Source organism: Neodiprion virginianus, chromosome 6 (genome assembly GCF_021901495.1).
Source record: "Neodiprion virginianus isolate iyNeoVirg1 chromosome 6, iyNeoVirg1.1, whole genome shotgun sequence".
Lineage (NCBI taxonomy): Eukaryota > Metazoa > Arthropoda > Insecta > Hymenoptera > Diprionidae > Neodiprion > Neodiprion virginianus.
The window spans coordinates 29587791-29608616 of NC_060882.1; the positions used below are offsets into that span (position 1 = coordinate 29587791).

The 20826-nt window shown below is 47.0% G+C and overlaps 1 protein-coding gene across 1 annotated transcript; it reads right to left on the bottom strand.

Moving 5' to 3' along the window:
- Positions 1–995: 995 nt before the first annotated feature.
- LOC124308107 (trithorax group protein osa-like) lies at positions 996–8107 on the bottom strand. Its single transcript, XM_046770472.1, has 2 exons — positions 7859–8107; positions 996–5168 (listed from the first exon to the last, which is right to left on the bottom strand). The coding sequence occupies exons 1-2, from the start codon at positions 7871–7873 to the stop codon at positions 1788–1790; spliced, it is 3396 nt and encodes a 1131-aa protein (XP_046626428.1). The 5' UTR covers positions 7874–8107; the 3' UTR covers positions 996–1787.
- Between the last annotated feature and the right edge of the window lie 12719 nt (positions 8108–20826).

A 20826-nucleotide genomic window follows, 5' to 3' on the forward strand; every position in this document is an offset into this window, starting at 1 on the left:
TTCTCTCCAGGATGCAACTTCTCCTCGATTCTTTACCCTTCACCTGACTTATACTGACCCATAACTTCCACCCGCTTACCTCCGGTGCCGTAGATTCAACCGCGTAGCAACCAATTACCGACGTACTTGTACCTGTGTATACAATTACGAACGATCCCGGCGGCAGCGTTGGGTTGGACGACTAGGAACAATGGGATCGTAGCAGATGGGCTCGTGCCCACGTTTCACAAATTGCACCAAATTGATGTAGACGCCGTCACGCAAGCCTTGAATGTCCTTGGTATAAATTTGCCCCGCGAATTCACACGAGGACAATAGATGGACGCTCCAGGATTAGGGAGAATCGTCTGGGAAATCATGCGGTTATAGTCCAGTTCGTGTTCTAACTACGCGAGACGCCGATATGGTTTAATTATACGGAACAAAATTACGCGTAATTTTTGTCCGACTGTTCTCGAGACGAATGATTTTCCTTAATTCATAAAAAGTTACGGCAGGGTTGCGCCCCGGGTAATGCGTGAATATGGATAGAACCCCAGTGGTCGTCTTGGAGCAATCTTAGAACGATCTTGAAGAGACAGCAGAGAGCGATCCTTGGGTCGTCTGTCCCCGCATAGATGCTTGGTTCGGATAGCCGGGAGCAATTCCGAGAGCATTGCATTTACATAATCGTAATCCTCGTTAGAGGCGGGGACCTAATTCCCTCGGTATTTTATCTTCTTTTCCTTTCTCTTCTTTCCCCCTTCTTGTTCCCTTTTCTTAGCCCTATTTTTCCCCCGTTATCCCGTACCTTTGCGAAGCGATTCCCGGGGGAGAAACCTTAGCCCACATTTATGCGAATGTTATTATTCATATTTTCTAATTAATCTGCACTTTATTTCAGACATCGGATACGGACGTTGACCCGAGGATGGAGATAGAATGAACGCAGCCATCGTCGTCACGCATGCGGCTTGAAGAAGAGGGTAATGAGGATGTAACGACCAACCCAGGTATTTATTTACAAAATGTATTTATATATATTTATATTCAAGTATGTACATTGACACGTTGAACAGACGTAGATATAACTAGCATATCACACGCGAATCCTTCAACCAAGACTCGCGGGTGATCTTCGGAGACATGAAAGTTTGGATCCAACGAGAAATGACGAAGCACCGAATTGACGCGGTTCAAATTCGTCGATCGCTTATTGGATACGAAGTGATAGTAGTGGTACAAGTAGAAGTATGAGTAATAGTATAAAAATAAATTCCTATGGCTTATTGTGGAGTAATAAATTAATGGGTATGTATATATAATAGAGAATGAATCGATCGCACGATCAATGAACGCATATTTATGGCGTGGCATGGTTTGATTTACGAAATATAAAGCACAGCGGCAGTCGTGAGAGATGCGCGTCATTTTCCGACGAAGAAAATTGCGGACAATGATTCTTCTAGGGGCACACCCTGCGTCACGCAACTGAGCAAGAACCGATTACTCGTCTAGACGATCCTTTTTGCCTTAGGTACTCGACATAACGTCCTTTTTCTCTCGCGGCCTGGATCAGTCCCGTGCTCGGATCAGCGATAGTACGTCGTACTGCAGTTCGCTGGTTAGTCAGGTTAGAGAATAACTTACAACTTAACCCCTAGTGAGAATTTTATGAAAAATCGAGGTGTTCCCACCCCGAAATAGTCTTAGGGACCATCGTCACTACCCAGCCGGTAGCGAAAGTGGATCATCGACTAATTTATGGCAAAGTGAAACGAACTTGAGGTTAATCCCTGGTGGCGCGTCTACTCGGAGGATTTATTGCCCTCCGAGGAAGACGTCGACTTGGAATTGTTCGACTCGCTGTTATTGTTCTTGAAGAATAAAGCGATCTTGCTGTCCTCACTTGCGCTGGTCTCGGAGTCCGCAGACGAAGCCTCAGCCTTCTGGTCAGCGCGATTTTCCGCGTCATTCCCGACCTCGATGTGCTTCGCCTGGTTATCCGCGTTCCCCGTCCTCTTCAGCAGATCCTCAACGATGGCCTGAGACTCGTCGCCGTATATGTTGCCACTGGCAGCGTGTGCCAGATCACCGTAGACCTCCTCGAGATGCTGAACCTGCGGGGGACCCTGGACCTCGACGTGTCCGTTCTGGGGCTGCTCTATCGCCGCGAGAATGTCCTGAAGTAGGCCGTTGGAAAGGACCTGTTCATGCCGGATGCTCCCGTCGGAATTCTCGGTGCCAAGTCCGCCGTCAGCAGGCTGGATCTGAAGCGAGTAAGTCCCCTTCGTTCCCTGGATCTGGAATCCGTCTGTTCCGGTTGCTGTGAGGCCCTGGGCCAAGGCGAGAGCCTCGCTACCCTCGTGGGTCTCAAGGTACCGACTGGCATCGACAGCGTGCTCCGCATGCTTGGACTGGCCGAATCCTTGCGCCGTCAATGCGGCCGTCAAAGCTTCCGCCGATGTGGCGTCGCCGAGGTAGTTTCCGGTGTAGGGTATGGAATTGACCTGCACCTGGTTGGCGAGCAGATTAGACGAGGACGACGCGGAGGATAAGCTTGACGACACGTGGATATCGTTAGAGGTCAGAGCTGCCGCGCTCTGGTCAGCTACGCCGTATCGTACGCCGATCGGGTTTCCGTAGCTGTCTTTGAGGTCGGTGTTCGGCTGCTGGTGAACCTGCAAGCTGAGCTCGTTCACGGCTGGAGCGTCATAAAAGTTGGCGGCGCTTCCGGAACCGACATGTGCCACCCCGCTGCCACCGGTGAGTGACCCGAATGACAACCCAGACACCGAGCTCGCTACGGAATTCGCGAAGCTCGACGCCGAGGATCCCGAAGTCGATGACCCGAACGAGTGTTGCGCTCCACTCGTGTCGAGGGAAATCTGGTTTCCGATGTTTTGGTTCCCTCTCTGGAGACTAGGACAGTCGTGGGGGACTTGCTGCTGTAGAATGGGGGTGCCGTAGGTGGTGGTCAGGGCACTACCGCCGAGGCTGCTGTACAAACTGCTACCCGCGTCAGACGATGTCGAAGTTGAAACGAAGGAGGGAGTCGGTCCGAAGTTTGGTGCGCCGTAGGTGAGTACAGGGGCTGGGGTGTTGAAAGAGTTGAAGGTCAGAGGCGTGCCGTAATTGACGTTTGGAGCGGCAAAGGCCGAGTTCGAGCCAAATGAGGAGCCGCCGGATCCGCCGAAGTATCCACCGCCCGACGAGAACTGGCTGTTCGAAGTTAGATGCAACTGCTGATCGCCACCGTGAGATCCGCCGTGCAGGGAGGGAAGCCCGTGAATCTTGAAGGGCTGGTTTGCTCCACCTTGAGGCGGGACATCGTAATGCCTGATAGCGTTCACCACCTCAGGTGGTATCTGGTTACGGAATTTAATCGGCGGACGGTTCCTCGGGGGGATAAATGAGCTAGGTGGTGGAAACGCGGGTCCATGACGGAACGGCGGGGGTCCATGGTTTCTGTGACTGTGTCGGTTGTGTCCACCCGAATTCTGTTTATGGAAGTTGGAACTGAACGAGCTGTGGAACGATCCGGCGGAGCTTCTTATCCCTTGTGACGCTGGGTACGGTCCGTTCACCGAGTACGACGACAACGGGGGTGCGCCGTAGGTGTCCGAAATCGGAAGCGAGGACGTCAGAGGCGGAGGTTGAACTAATTCCCCACCGATGGACAGTCCGTGGGATGATTCAACGCCAAAACTACTGCTGCTACCTATGCTGCTACTGCCTATGCTGCTGCCGAGAGAATGAACGTTGAAATCAACACCGAGACCACCGTCTACAGAGCTGACTGGGAGGCCGTAGCTACCGGCCGGTGGCAGAGAGATGCTAGCGCCGCCGGTTGAGAATGCGTCGATGGAACTGCCACCGCCGAACGACGACACAGAGCCACCCTGGTGCGTTTCAGTCGTCGGAAGCAGCTCGAAGGCTACAGTTTTCACAATGGAAATCGGCTCGGGGTTGGGTATGCCGTACTGAACACTGGGTTCGATGGACAAGCTCGGAGCCCCGTACTGAGGCTGTGGCAGCGGTTGCTCCTGGAGTTGTAGCTGCTGCTCTTGTTCAAGGTGCTGATGATACTGATCGAGCTTGAGTGATTCGGAATTGGCGCTTGAGCCGTGGGCGTAGTCCTTCGACGAGTGTTCCTCGTATCTCGGTAGAGGTGGGGGTGGCAATCCGTGGCTATCAGAGGCCGCTGAGGACTGCTGTACGGATGATTTCAAGTCCTGAGCTTCGGCACTGTGGATTGGTTGACCGTAAGAATCGCTCGGCACGTTTCCGGCCGGGTACCTCGCTCCGGTGAGAATATCCGACTGAAATTCACCGTCCGCCGAGCTCGATGAGGAGTGCGAGTGCGAGTGCGAGTGAGAGTAGGATGATGACGATGAGCTCGAACTCGACGACGAGTACGACGACGACGAACCGTAACCAGCATGTCCACCTTCCGACGGGGTTCCAACCAATCCAGCGATCGGCTGCCACCCATCGTACTTTATGTCCGGAGGTGTTGGCGGGGCCGGGACACCGGGTGGCGGTCCGTACTGCTGTTGAGGGGGATGCGCCTGTCGCAGCGGAATCTGTACCGATGGGGGTGGGGGTGGTGGCGGACCATAATTATCTTGAGGAGGTCCGGAGTTGAACGAAATCGAAACCTCCTTCTTGGGCGGCCCGTACGTCTCAACGGAAATCGGTATCGGTGGGCCGTGGCCGGACTTCGGGGGCCCGTACTGATTCCGTATCTTAGGCGGTGGTCCGTACTTTATTGAAGGCGGTGGAGGCGGCGGGCCCTCGTAGCCTGGGGCCGGGGGCCCATACTGCTGCTTGGGAGGGCCATACTGCTGCTTCGGAGGCCCATACTGCGGTTTTGGTGGCCCATACTGTGGCTTCGGGGGACCGTAGCTTGGCTTCGGTTTCCGAGGCGGTGGTGGTCCGTAAACTGGGGCGGAGGGTGGAGGTCCGTAGGCTGGTGCGGGTCCGTGGAACCTCGGTGGGCCTGGTGGTGGGCCGTAAAGGTCGTTGAGTTGCGGTGGTCCGTACGAGTTGCTAATCCTGTCGTTCTCTCCAGACGCAACCGCGCCGTCTTTCGACGACTGCGACGAGACCGATCCCTTATTCACGACCGCGTTGATCTGCTGGACCTGGTAGACAGCCAGAAGCAGGCAGAACGCCGTAGCCGCCATCTGTGAAGCAGAAATTGATTGAGAAAAAAGCGGCGATTGTCGAGAGGAGCTAGGCTTGGAAAGTTGCTGAGTTTAATGGGATGGGGGGAAGTAATGGAGTCAGTAATGAAACGGCTTCCGGTTCACGGTACAAGACAAACGCTCCGATCAGTGCCCGACATCGAGGCTCGTCGCTATCAATCGTGGATTTCACCCGGTCGAGTCCACTTCCGGGTCTGTTAAGCGAGGCTCGCTCTTCCCCAAGGTCGACACGGATCGGAGAATCATCATCCCGAGTGTGAGCGCGCCCATTCTCCCGCGGTCGTATACCCGTTCAGGTTCAAAAGACCCGTGACTGAGGTAAGTAGGACAACGGCCGCGATGCAAGGCTAACTAGCTACAACGCGATGAACTATAGCTACTTTCTCCCATCGTGCTCCTCTCTCCCTACCACTCACCGCATCTCCGTTTTTTACCTCTTTCTCTTTCTCTCTTTCGCCCGTATTACTATCAAAGAGAGTAGGATCTCGCCGTATCGAGTATGTAAATAAGCGCATCGAGATTGTCGAAAATAAATTCGAAACCTGTTCTCATCAAGATCGTAAAATACTCTGGCCTCCCGGATTTTGGGATCCGGTAATTCTGGTCACCGCAAGTTAGCTCTTGGTCGAATACACTGGGTGACGAACGGCGAGCGCACGTTGAGTAGAGATGGAACGCCTCGCTGGTGGTTATTTGGTACGGAGATAAGCGCACCGAGTGAAGTAAGTCGTAAGAAGCTAACCGAGCCCTCTTTATCAGCGATCCAGGATCACCAGCGGCCTAATATACTTGCCGAGATAATTGAGACCCGGCCCAATTCTCCTCCTTTCACTTTCCCCATCGCACATTTGGGCCCCGGAAAATCTCGGGGAGAGCCTCTCAAGACTCTCGGGTAAACGGCCAATAATTTTACCCGATAATGCTACGCGTTCAAGTCGCGTGACTCGACGCGATCGCACCTTGCTCGGGATCCGGCCAGCCTCACGGCTCTACGGTGGACTGAGGATAAAGGAACGTGATTGCGGGGCTCTCGCTCTTCGAGCCGACCCGGCTCTAGTCTCGTGTATTGTATTTATTATATCCCGTTGGGGGTTCGTTACAAATTGCAGGAATAACGGTGTTAAAAGAAACGCGAACCTGCCGATAAAACCAGCCCGCAATTAACTCCTTAATCTATCCTCAGCTATCGCTCGTCCCGTAATCAGTTTGATTATTGTAATTAATCCTGGCAGCACCACTTCGAGCTGTAGGCCTAGCCTTCGGCTACGTTCGGTCACCTACAGCCGGTTTTAATTTTCAAGGACCTGCGAGAGGCGCCGAACCTCAAACTCACCCCAACTCAATTTCCATTTACTTCAATGAGTCCTGACCATCAAAATTTTCTTAACGCCGCGTTGCGAGTCTTTGAAGAATTTTCTGTCGCGGGATTTCATGCGCTGATGAAATTTAACAGTTTCTCTTTCGTATCCATCTATTTCAAAAACGTTTCAACAGAGTCTCGGTAACGAATAACTCTGACCGATGACAACGAGACTGATCTTTCAGGTGTCGAAATCGTCTACGATAATTTTTAAAACGAAGGTGTCTGGCGCGCAATTAAATCCAGGCAACACGATGGTTGAAAGAATTTACGAGGCCACTGTTTCTATTCCGAAAAACACAAAAATCAATCACTTTTTCACGTTTTAATACGAGAAAGCTCGTCGGTATAAACATTCCGTAGCAAACCATTGCAACGATGTGAGTCCCGCGGTTCGTCTTGGAAAGTGTGACGTGCCGTCAAAGATGCTTCCTAAAACTGTACATCATTGAAGTGCGGCGTGAGTTCCTAATTAAACGGAATGCGATGTTAACAAGTAGGGTGAATCTCCACGAACCGTTTATCCAGTTATACCCGGTATAATTACGATGAAAAATGTTAACAATTTTCACGACACAGTCCGAGGTGGCCTGATTCGCTGCTGGACACGAGACTCTGAAAGCGTCGCGTCGCGTCGCGTCGCATCCTGCAGCAATTCCGACGTCGAGTGCCAACGAGGCCACGTAGAATCGAGAGACGGAAGTTACCCGTGGGGATCAAAGAAATACAACCGTTTGTCATTCGGCCTCGAGGATTATTCTTGTACCGGGATAATTACCTCTGTTTCGTACTGATTTCGGTGACGAACTTTAATACTGCGATTATTACTTCTCTGAATATTCTTTTTCTTTAATTCGCAACACGCTACAGAGATCGATATTCACATTCTCGGAAGTAGAACCGGCCTAGGGGTCGGCATGAGGGTCGCGTGTCAGACAGTAATGCGATATAAAAGTTGATTGGCTTTTATAAAAATTCATGCACCTTTTTCCGTTCTGTTATACACATTACCGGCGTAGGGCGGCTATGCACACAACCCGTATGAGTTTATTTCCGTTGATGCACTGCATTGAAACGGCGCGGCGGCTGTACGATTGTAAGCCCTATAGGTTGCACATATACCGTGGACATAACGCGATGGTCAATACCCAGTTTATTATCAGTGTCCGGCACTTGGCGCTGCGGGAGTCTGAATAGGCGGGCAATCAATCGGCCGAATGTCGGCCCGCAGCTGGGCTTTGACGCAATTAACACGGAAGTCCGGGGAACGGTAGTTGTAGGTACAGGTGCAGAGGAACACTCCACTTACCTTGAATCCAGCCATGGCAGGCCGTCGCGCACTTAAAAAACTCTGAGCACAATGTGAAGCACTTTTAAAACGGAAAAGACGCTTTTGTCTCTCTGTTTCTCTCTCTCCTTTTTTCTCTCGGTCGCTCGCGCTTCTCACCTCAAACTCGAAATAGTGTTTCACCTCTCCGCGCGCCCCGTATTACCATTTGAGGATCAATGGGACCGGCTCGCCTTTGAAAAGTTACTCAAAAAATGCTCAGCCCCATCGGTGGGCCCCGCTTATATAGACTCCGGGGCCCTGGTCCCGCGTCGCCCCCTCCGCGGCCTGTAACCTCTCGTTCTTTCGCGGTGAGGCTGGAGGGGCCGGGAATGGGAGAGACGGGGGAGATGCAGCGACGGAGAGAGAAAGAGGGAGAGGGAGAGGGAGAGGAAGAGAGGCCGGTACCCACCTCGAGTCATCCTCGTCGTACATGGGTTTTGAATTCTGTTTGCGGAGAAAGTAGGGTACGCGAGGCAGCTCGAAACTGAAGATGAGCGCACCAGTCATCGAAACCGGCTACGACCGACCGAACAGCCCGTTCAGCTCGATTCTCTCAAACATCGCTCGCTGCCTGCCTTCCCACTTGGCGCCTACTCATACCCGTAGGTACAATTGGTTCCTGTTTCTTTCTTCTTCTTTTTTTCAGTGCTCGCTTTGATATAAATATTTCATCAGGTCCCATTTCTTCGTTCATTATATGGGGCAAAATGGAGCAAAAAAAGAAATCGAAGAGAAATACAGAGAAGCTTTCAAACTAACAGTGATCGCGATTGGCTGACCTTGATGACGTCACAACGCCACAGGCCAACGGGGCTGAAGAAATGCACTGACTATGATAACCATCGAATATTTAATTCACTTCTTTCACCTCCCTTTTTCTTCCAAGATTATTTGCTCCTTTCTGCTGTTATTTCGTACATCGACGACTCGTGTGATTCTTGGTTTGGAAAAAAGAAACGTACGAAACCAAACCAATCTTACGTAAAAAATTAGTAGAGAAAAAAAATTTCGAATTTCGATGATTTCTACCTGTAAGGTATAAATTATTCTCGAACATAAATCCTGGAAAGGATATTCGACGGATTATATAAGACAGTGCGAATATTGACGTGAGATTGCGGGAAGTTGCAACGTATGCATATTTCTGATTGCATATGGGTATAATTGACGGAATGACCGAATGTTTAAATATAGAAATTGACTAAAAGTTCATACGCTTGTACGTATAAACGTCAGACTAGAAGAGAATTATGAAGCCGGAAACTTCATGAGGAATCTGAAATCGCGCGAACGTAGTGACAACCTGATGGGTAAAAAGGTAAAAGTAAAGTGGCGGCATTTGTAGTTGTAATACGGAGAAATTCCGACTCTCCTCCATACATGTGAAAATCCTGTTTAAAGTCTCTCATTTTCTCGTCGAACCTGTATATAGGTAAGAATTACCCGATCGAACGCAGTCATTACGTTCAATGCAGGCTACGCGTTGTACGTGACTCGCAGGCTGCACATCGAACCAGATCGTGTCGAAGAGTGTGTACAAGTGCTTGGATAGAGGTTGGATGAGTCAATGGACGAAGGGAAGGAGGGGGCAAACGATACGAACAAAGCGAGCAATCGATCGAGAAAAGTTTAAAGCGTGTGTATAAAATGTGCAAAAGAGGAGGAATAATTGCGAAACGTAAGGGATAATACGCCGAGGAGCGGAGAAGAGGATATAACAAAGCGGCGAGGCAGCTGATGGTTCTGATACGATCAAACAATACCAACAAAGTTTCACTCAATTGCCTTCCCCAGGCAGTGGCAGCTATCGCTACTTACGGGATAGACTTTCCACCGTTTTGCCCATGAATTATTTAGCTTAATTTCATTCTGAAATAAACCCTCCCCACCACCACCCTTCTTCCGACTCCGCTTCATGCAGCGCTATGGGTACCAACTCCATTCCGTTTGAAAAGCCGAAGCCTCTCATACTCGGCGAAAGAACAATCAATTCTCTCCGCGTTCCCAATTCCATCAGCTGATGCGACGCCAGGTTGTTAATTTAACTGGGAGCGCCGAGAGAGCCAAAAGAGCGGCTTCGGCTCTTTCGGTCACAAGTGAAAAAAAATGAAAGTCCCATCCGACTTCCGAATTTTTCACAAAATCGCGAGTCGCTCTTGCGGCTCCTCGAATCCATTCGTTAACTCGCTCGTGTCTTCGCGAATTCGACGTATCCTAGGGGGGCGTAATTCTCACCGACGCCATTGCCTCTTCCCTCGACGCGTTGGCCAACAGCTACTTTGTTTATTACCGAATACCGCTTACCGAAGTTACGAAAAGTTACCTTAGCTCCTTTCATGCGAGGGATTATCAAGACACGCAACGGCTCCTCTCGTCGACTGATTATACGAATTAGCCACCATAGATGCAGCGAGTGTTTCGTCAATGGGAAAAACTGCGTCTGCGAGATTATTCTTTCGTTTTTTTCCCTCTCTTGCTCTTTGCCTAGAAGCTAAATCGGTGCTGGTCTTAATCCGTTAATTTGCAGCCGAAAATATACGGGCAGCACGATTTTTTCGGTGAAATTCAACGAGCCGGATAAGGTAATTCTACGCGAGTTTACTGGGTCGCGAGCGGACTTAATACGATCACCAGATTAAGAATTATTCTTCGCATATTCATTATAATGACCGTATAAAAATATGCACATACATATATGTATAGAGGACGATGTAGGTACACGTTTTAAGTCGAACCGGTCAATTTTACGGTCAATTTTATTCATTTCTTTATTACAAACATCTGGCTCTTAATGCGCTCGCGAGCGGCGATATCAAATACACGGTAATTAAGCTGAATATAAATAATGAAGAAGAATACGCGGGGTGTTGAGAGGCCGTCTTATTAACACATGGGAAACGTGCTGATCCCCATTACCTATTGCATTGCGATACGGAGCGAGTGAATTGAATTCTGACGGTGAGAAAGAGCCGTGTTATTTTTTTCATTTTGTTTCTTTCTTTTTTTTTCCCACTTTATTATTTCTTCCTCTTTCCACACAACTCGCCAACTCAATTGTGTCCTTTTTCAACGCTGAATACGAAGCACCTCAAGTGAACGTTGGGTATGCAGACATCGCGGCAAAGCAATTTATACATTATATCTTTTCGACGAAAATTGTTACACACGTAATACAATAATATACGCAATAATGTGCTAACGGTGTTTTATAATTTTTGTTCATTATCCATTTTTCTTCGGTCATCTTTAGACGTGAAGAAGCCGCTTTCCGGAAGAACTTGCGCTAATCGTTGCACGCGACAATCAGGATGTATCGAGTTCAAGATTTCACCGGACCTGCACGATTTGCACCGTACAGGTATACCTAACGTTTGTCTTACAACCGGCAGTGAAACCTTCGTAACTCGGCGACGTGTCAGCCTCGGAATTTTGTACAACGCAATCGTGTGTATTATTTATCCGGACATCCGTCTCCCGGTGATGACTAACTAATTCACTGCCCGCATCCGCATCTCGGAAGTGCGAACTCACGAGTGTGTTACGGTATAAAATCTTGTTGCGAAATGCAGCTGAGATTTTATCGGATCCGCTCGCTGAACTCGGTTCCGCTTCGTTGCGCTCGCTTGTCTCGAAACCGAAAGGGGGACCAGAAGTGGACCACGTTGACGCCGAAGGAGAGATGGACCGGCGTTTTTTTTTTTTTTTTTTTCTTATTCCAGCTTGCTCCTTTTTCTCGGCGAAGCGAAGAAATATTCGACATATCGAGCCTCGATTCCGCATCCTGCCTGCCACTGCGCTTCTGAAACCTGTTTCAATAAGAGTAATCCAAAGCCCTCGATCTCGCGCGTGAGGGACAGATGCTGCGAGGATGCGACATAACGAGACCAACGGCAAGAAAGGGAAATCGCGATGCCGGAATAACGTCGATCGTCGTCGCGGCCTTTTCTGCTCTCGATCGGATTTCGATCAGGTTTCTCGTCCCTGGACCAAAGTCGTTTCCTCCTCTTTCAGAGAGCCACGTTCCCAGGCAGCAGGTAATCAACGCCCCATTACGAAACATCAATATTCCGTTTTACTTGACTGAATAACAGGACTGCTACACGCGCTGATGTTCTCTGTATTCTTGATTTTTTGCAATCTATTACATCGCCCAGACGACCCTTTTCACGACGCTGCAGCACGCGATGCCGTTTGAAAAGTGTCTTACGTTTTTTAATGTCGCTTATATTTCTCCTTTTGTTGAAGGTGAACAAACAAGTCTGCTGGAAGGTATAACGAACGGAATAAATGAAAAAAAAGTCAAACACGAACAATAAAATTGTACGTGAGAAAAATTCAGGCTTTTGGCGATGTGCACTTGTTATAAACTTTTTTTAATAGCCACTGCATGTCGAGAAAAATAACCATAATAACAATAGTAATAACAACGGTAATGCTAAATGATGAATTATTGAACCACCGTTAAGCAATTACAGTTTTTACGAGTTTTAAAAATGCACCAGCCGTATCGACCCCGGCTGTAATAATTGGCGATTTAAATCGGATTGCGCGCACAGGTTGCAGCGTGTGCTGTACGTACAATGCCGTCGGTGTGTGTACATGCAAGAGGCTTTAAATACTATCGTTGAAAACGTACAACAGCACACAGCTTAACCCAATTTATTAAATCGATAATCCTCCTCGATGACCGGCTTGGCTGCCGCTGTTGCAGACGATCGTCGGTGAGATTTTTTTTCTTTTCGCCGTTAAGTTTTAACACACGCGTATATCACTGCACGCGTGTCTGTAGGTAAAGAAGGAAGTGCGTTGATCAAACTTTCGACAATTTCAGCCTTGGACAGAAAAATGCAATTTCTCACTGTAGGGGAATATTTGCATATTTATACTCCCAAGTATTTTTTCTACACTCAAATCAAATATAAATAGCGTTTCAATTGACTAGCACCGTTTTTTTTTTTTTTTTAACGAATCGTAATTTTTTTCACCCATTGTCGGACAAAATAAAACCGCTCATCATGCCATATCAGCAAGCTCAGACGATCCTTTGCCCATTGTATGATTAATTGCGTCGAGTATTGATATTTACGTTGGCACTGCTGTGCACGTCGTAATTCTTCACGCTCGCTATGCAAATTTTGTGAATTAACAAACCGCAGACGATCGGGTGAAAAAAAAATACATATAGTAAATTGTCCGTCATCGAATGCAGACATTAAGGTGAACCGGAAAAGACGTATGTATATGCAAGTGAGATTCCTTATCCGCCGATCAGACATCGCGTTATGAAAAATTAACAGCCCGAGGGCGTGCGGCATCGTGATTCACGTATCGCGTATTCTGCGAATTTTAAAAGTGAAAAATTCCAAGGACAATGATCCACTCGGCAATTGTGTTCTAAGAGTTACGGTCACGCAACGATTTCGACCCAGAGCCGCCGAATTCGCGGGTGTAAGGCAGGTATCAGAACGCGGAGTGTTGAGATCCCGGAAGCGCGAAAGTTCGCGTGACGATTCTGCCTTCGTATTTTTTGATTGCTTTTTTTTTCTTCTTCTCATTCCCGGCATAGCAGCCACACGCTAATGGACCGAACCTATCGAGCATCGCGAGTTACGTCGGCCTCCGTGTAATTAGGTATACGGGTATCACCTCCGCGTCAAAGTTTAAATCGTTAATCGTCAAACTGCCCGGGGCCCTGAAGTCGCGGACCGTGAGGAGATTGCATAACGTCTGATATGTGAGCGAAGAGGATGCGTTTTGTATCCGCAAAGCAAACCGTTAGCGCCAAAATCGGCTACGCGGGGGAGAAGAAAAAAAATCTATCCCTCGACGCGGTTCATTTTTATTCAAACGAACCTTGGAGTGATCGATCTTCGGTTATGGCATCCACCATGGTCGTATCTCTAGTCCGGGCGAGATACATCGCGAAACCCAGCCTGTTTGAAAAGACGGGAAAAAATTCAGCGCCTGGAGCTAAAAATCGGATGAAATTACGCGGAGATTAGCGATGCGCGAGGTTTCGACTCCCGCATGAGAAGCAGTTCGATTGATGGACTTTTAATCGGTTCCATCAAGGGCGTGAATTTCTTTTTCTCTTTTTTTAATCACTCCACGAAGAAAGAAAAATAATTGATTTTGTTACACGTTATACCGCGCCTGATTATTGCATTCCAATTAAACAAATCAAATTTCCGCTGCCCGATCTCCGCGTTTTCACTAAATGCTATCAATTTATTTTTTACTCTTCTAATTCGTCCAGGTTACTGCGTCAGTTCATGAGAAACACAACTTTGCAAAGTTCTTTCGCAAATCCGGCGAACAAGATAATTTGCTGGAGCAGTAAATTTTAATCTTAATATACAGTCACAGAAAGAAAATTTTTTCGCAACAGATAAAATTTTACAAGTAAATTAGCTAACGAGTTTCCTACATCAAAACTCTACCTTTGCTGTAATAGTAAAAATATTTTCTTCTCCTGCTAAAATCTTGCTAAAACTGCAACGTCATTAAAATTTACTGCTCCAGCGAATTACTTTTTACCCTGGAATAGAAGAAACTGGCCAATCATCATCAAGTGTCTTTCCATGTCACTTTCGATGCCTCTTTTCGGCGGTTCAGAGGTCGGCGACGATCAGGTGCAGCTCGAAATGCCGGAGAGTTCGGCGACCCCGATTCGATGTTACATCTAAGAGGCCCCACCCAATTGAGGGCCCAGCAGCAGTGGGACTCTCACTCTCTCACCGCGCGAAGGCGTTCCGCCTCGGTACATCAGCATCCTAATTAAACAAAGGAAATGACCCGCCGCAGAACCGATGATTACCATGAATTCCTTCTCGGATGACAGTCGGCTACTTTCTCCTGCCGGATCGCGGATGGACTCCTTCTCGGTCCCAGAATGTCCGGCGTGGGAGACGGGCCCCGACTTATTCATGACCCTCTTACGAACGTACTCGTGACCTTGGCCCACGTTCAGCAGAGACGCGGTTGACTTTAAACGGACAAATTTGCTATCGGGCTGCCTGCTCGTACCATCTGGTCAAAATTTAACCGCGATTTTGGCCAGTCGACTTTCGTTGGCACCTTTCTCATGCTCCTTACACTGCCAGTGATCCGACGATCCAGACGACGAGCGAGGATCGGTGTCAATCGGTAGATCGCTCTTCGAATTTCTCAATACCAATGTGCGCGGATCTCAAGTCAAGTGAGGGAAGGATTCTTTTTTTTTTTTTTTGAATCGCTAAAGGCCAGTCGTTTGGCCAGTTTTTGCAATACAATCATTCATTCGATCATTATTCTAGTTTTTTTTTTTTTTTATGTATATGTCAATGTATAATTTTTCTACGGGTATAACCGCAGTGGTACGGTATCATTTGGTTAGCCGCATCTTATACAGCTAAAACTCGAGATGAAAATACGGGGAAAATTCCATGTATGAAAAATTGTTTTATTCCCTCGGGATAAGAACTGAGCGCAACGTGGGATAACCTTTTTTAATGAAGAGAAGTGCTTCCTTCCTCTTTCTAATTGTCTCTCTTGTGTATTTTTTTCTAATTTTTTCGCACTTCGTTCTCGTTTTAATATTCACCTTTCGAAAATAGAAAACGAGGCAAATCGAGTTGTACGGGATTCTCCAAATTATCAACATACATTTCGAAAGTAAACGTGTAATACGATAGTCTTATTTTCGAAACGGGTATTTTTTTTTTATATTCTTTATACATAAGTAAAATTCTTGTTTTTTTTTTTTTTTTTTCTTATTCCCCGACGGAACAAACTTGATGTTGAAATTTGTAAGGTGAGAAATAAGAGCCGTGTGAGGTCAGCCAGGGATGGATGGTTCGAAGCGGATCCACCACCGATCCAAGTTATTTCTCCATAGGCTATACTAACTCTCGGGCAAACATACCTACATGGAAACACAATATGCGACGGGATATTCGAGAGACGGGAGAATAATTCTCCGTCGAGGGGTGAGGTCTGAAAAAATGTAAATAAGAGAAGAAAGATAAAGAAAAATGGCGGGAGGTCGAGGGTTAGGATCGGGTGGCGGCATCGCGACTCCCGGATTTTTCTTTCCATTTTATCACGCGGCTGCTAGCCGGAAGCCCGAAGAGTCGTTCACGCGGAGTCGATACCCAGGCCGACGTCGAGGGTCTTCCTCCTCGTATATTCCGGCATCCCCGACAGCAATGTGTCCCACCACACCAGCGGAACCGCGTACTCGTCTGTGCAACTCACGGCACGGAAACCAGACCGTACCTACCCTACCATCCCCTTCGACTGGCCACCCTTCCGGCCTGAGGTCACCGCACCGATTTCCGGCTGGCTTGATGGGTTGATGGTTTGACGGATGTACGCCGAGTCTTTGCGATTTAACGGGAACATCGTTTTTGGGGTGAGTGAGTTTCCCGAGTTCTTGTAAATTATTGTTGAAAATTAAAAAAACTAGGGTTGGGTTTCATACGAAGAATTATAAATTGCTGGAGCCAAATTTCGCTGCTCATAAATTCGAGAAGTAAGCGAAACTTGAAATCACCTGCAACGTTATGTATGCGTACCAATTTTCGTCGACTGATTATATTAGTATTCCGTGAAATTTTTCTAAACTTTGCCAAAAAATATCTGCAGTTGTTTTAAATCCTGATGAAATCTTTGAAAATTCCAATCCAATCAGACAAATTGTCAAGACCAGTCTGGGGAAGCGATGAAACGATCTTAAAACGTGGCTGACAAGTGATAGCAATAATCTCAACTTACATAACTCATTTCAAAATCGTACACGGAAAAAAAAATTCAGCTCGTGGAACTAAATATTAGATAGTTACTTGTAAACAGTTCGTCGAACTAAACGTTCTGTTATTGGAAGAGCACTGCATGGTTCGTATAACTGACTGTTAGTCAGCTGTCATAGCTGTACGTTGTTCAGCTCTCTCAGCTAAACAGCTTCGTTCGAAGAGCTAGATCAGAATTTTTCGGCTCCGCTCACAGCGCTTATTATTAAATAGTACAATTATATTGCTATTAGTATTATTTTTCATCATTATTATCATTATTTATTCAGTGTCATTTACATATTTGAATGGACTATTTAAACAATTATCTATCAACTGTATTTAAATCATACTCATGAAATTTGAAGGTTATGAAATATGTCAACGCACCAGAGCACAGCGCAACTTACAGCTCTTAGAGCAAAACCATTCAGCTGTGAGAGCTGAACAACTTGCAGCTATCAGAGCTGACTAATATATAGTTGCTGTAACTACAAGATAGACCGTAGAGTGCGTATAGTTACTGGAGCTGTAGAATACAGCTCGCCGAACAGAATTTTTTTTTCCGTGTATGGATAAAATCAAGACACACACCCAACTTAATCTCCAAACGACCACTCGTGATAAACGCCTTAAAACGGTGGAGACGGTGACAATATAACCCCGTGTGTCACGTATAGAACGAGGCGATTCACCATGGAGCATGCAGTGCATGGAGCACCCTGAATAACAACAATGGGGGCGTATGATCTCGGGGTATAATATAAGCTGAGCGTTGCGACGTTGTAGCCGGGGGTATAAATCTTATCCTAGCGTAACGTAACTTTTCTTTTCGTTTCTTTCCTTTCCTTCCCTCTCCCCTTCTTCCTTTTTTACCGACAATCTTCCTCCTTTCGTCTACGGTAAAGGCTCTACGATTATTACTAATTTATACTGGTGATAATTTTCGAGAAAACAAGTGTTTTCCATCATATTTGAATCGATTGTATTAGATCTGTTGATATATGCTAATAGTAACGATAGTTAATGTGAGTAGAAAAAAGCGACGCTTTTACAATAGAACTAAAACTTTCTTGCGTAATGATTTTTATTAGACAGACTCATAAATAACTGCCACAGTCATCACAGTAGCACACTGAACATTAGTGATTAGATTGATTGATTGATCGGTAGCCGATTTATCACAGCATCGCTTGTTTGCAATTAAAGGTTTTCAACCGAGCAATAAATTACATGTTAAATCGCTAATTGCTTACGAACGATGCTGTGATAATTTAATTACTTATTCGATCCCAAATTGTGCGCCAATACTTTTTTCTTATCGCACTACTGCATCGATCACTGTCGACTACGCACTAATCTAATAATTGCAAGTCACAAAGGTTCCCGAAAAGCCTCTTCCAAGGTAGGTGTACCAGTTATTGTCACGTTTAGACTCAATTATTGACCCTTTCATTTTCCAAAATTATAAATCAACGGCACAAATTGTGAACTTCTCGATGACTAAGGCCAATAAGAGGTTAGAGGCTTAGACACCGCAAATTTGGTATTTGGTAATTCTAAAACTAAGGATCAAACAGATACAACCAAAAAAGGACAGGGTCAATAACTGGTACACTTACCTTATTCACCAGCGTCGCTAAGTTAGCGATACGCAAGAAGATATTGAACACAATACTCGTCGATATATAACCATCTTCTCTCTAACTGGGCATACGGTCATTTCCTGGCCGACAGCCCCGACTGCGGAAAGTAATCGAGCTTTGGCGCAAAACGAAAAATGGTTTTTTCTCAGCCAATAAATTTTTTCGGGACTTAATATTTTGAGGGTAACATCCCCCCAAAAAATCATCGAAATCGAAGGGGTGTGGACGACGAATCCGGCTTTTCTTAAATAATTTTTCTCCCACAACATTGGATAAGTTATCAAGGTGAAAGTCTGGTTCGACCGTCGTTCGAAACTTGTTTTAAAGCGAATAAATTATTCACCTTTGGATAGGTAAATTGTTCGAGAGGTACGGGCGTGTGTTCGAATGTGAGTAGTCGAGTACCGGGACGACCGCGATCATCTCGAGAAAGCGACCTTGTCGCCTGGGCCGAGTTGCACTTTCTATCGGAACCCGTTCCGCCTTCGTTCCGAGTGTCTTCAGAAATTCACTCGTCACACGCGTTTTCCCGCATGTCCGTCGCTCCGACGTCCCTACCGGTCCCGGGGAAACCGGAAGCTCAGGAATTCCTGCTCGCCCGGTGGACGGCGGTCGATCAATCCCCGCGTGACGTATCTGCCCGAGATCACCCTCCCGCCTACGCAATAAATTCCAGGTGAGTACCAGGCGACGCTCCGCGTACGTTACTCCGTGTACATTGCCCGCTGACGCGTAATACGTTTACCCGCGTTACGCATGCATATTCAGGACCGAGAGTATGCATTACAATTTGTAATCGGCCCCAACGACAACCAGCTGTTGAAAACTCTCCCTCCAGGGAGGGGGAAAAAAAATTCTCTCGGGATAAAAAGAGAAAAGTTTTTTTTTTTTTTTTTGTTCTTTGAACGACAATCTTTGCGCAGATTTTGTATTCACGGATTATAAATACACGCGTTATATGTATGCATGTATGTACAAATGTCGCGGGTACAGAAGCTGTGAAAAAAATTCATTGAGAAACGTTCACCGAACAACAGTTATTGCCGAACAAGATATACTTTGCAGGTTTTGAACCCGGCAAAATGTGCAATACTCTATTTCATCCGATGAAACGCCTTAACCGTTACCTTCACTTTATTTATTTCTTTTATTTTGCAAACACAAACGCAGAGGAAGGATATTACGAGTACATTTCTCGACTGCCAGTGATGCGGCAAGTGGATTACAGGCTAGGCGAGCCGAGGATGGGATCTTCGACCTCGTCACCTGGCTCAGTCCACTTCTATTTGTTTGTTTTTTCCATCCGTTTTTCTTCTTTTCTTTCTTCATATAAAAATTTCCTTTTTTTTCTCATCTCTCTGTTTCTCCGTTTCTATCTGAACCTCGATAACCCTGATCGTTAATGTTACTTCCTAGCAGCGTGGACCACTTTCTTGCATACGCTAGCGAAACGCGGTGTGCAGGTAGGGGCAGACCGACCCCGCGTTTACGGTTTCTGACACACTGCCCGGGGCCCTTGGCGGCCCAGATACGGACTGGCCCAAATATTCGATGAATTTCATACGCACGATGCGACACGGACATCAGGACCGGGTCTCCCATACTCGACACTGGCTCAAGCTCCGGTCATTTCCACTTAAATACGATGTTTTTGTTTGTTTGTTCGCCTCTTCTTTTCTCTTACTAAACGTTTTGCTCAGCCGTAAAAACAAACTCATCAAACAAACGATTGCGAAGCGAACATCGTCAAAGATTTTGAACTCGGCATCACCACTCCTCGAGCATTACTTAGACATGTGAATGAGAACGGAGACTGGGCTCCTAATTAAACTAACCGTACGTATTGGCAATAAGCTTTTCACACCCATCACCCACTTTTCTTCTATCGAGGGGAGCCACTTGCCTCTATTCGGAAACTCGAAAGTCGGACCTACGACGGTGAAATTGATCCACGATCTTAAAATGTAGGGAGATTTAGATCTGCCGGGTGACATTTACAATGTAGCTCGATCAGCAGCATTCGAACAAAGAGGTATCGGATAGGTTTGAAAGTTCGAGGGGCGAACAGAGGTGTGCTTCATCAGCGAGGTATTTTTGCGAGTGTTTTTTTCTGCCGCAGCGCCGCGTGGAGAAAGTGAAGCGCGTGACGGTGAAGAGATTGCAAAGAGGCAGCAACAGGGGGGGAGACAGGGTGCAGGTGCAACGGGTTACCAAAGCCCAACCGGTGTTCACGAGATGTGTATTTTGCATTATAATATTTTAATTGAACGGAGCGGAGCAATTACTGGAATAACTAATTGCGAGATATTTCCCGAGTCGGAGGATCTGCTACAGCGTACATATTATACTTGTAGAGAACTCGATTCGGCTGCACAGCCTTCGGCGGGATCGCTGTGGAACACCGTGCAGCTGCCGGCAGGAAAATAAGACTATTGCTTTATCAGAAGACGGGTCTCGTCTCTCGTCTCTGGTCTTGTCGCTACGGGGCAACCCGCCGAAGAAGAAGAAGAGGGAGAAATGGAGCGGAGGAAGG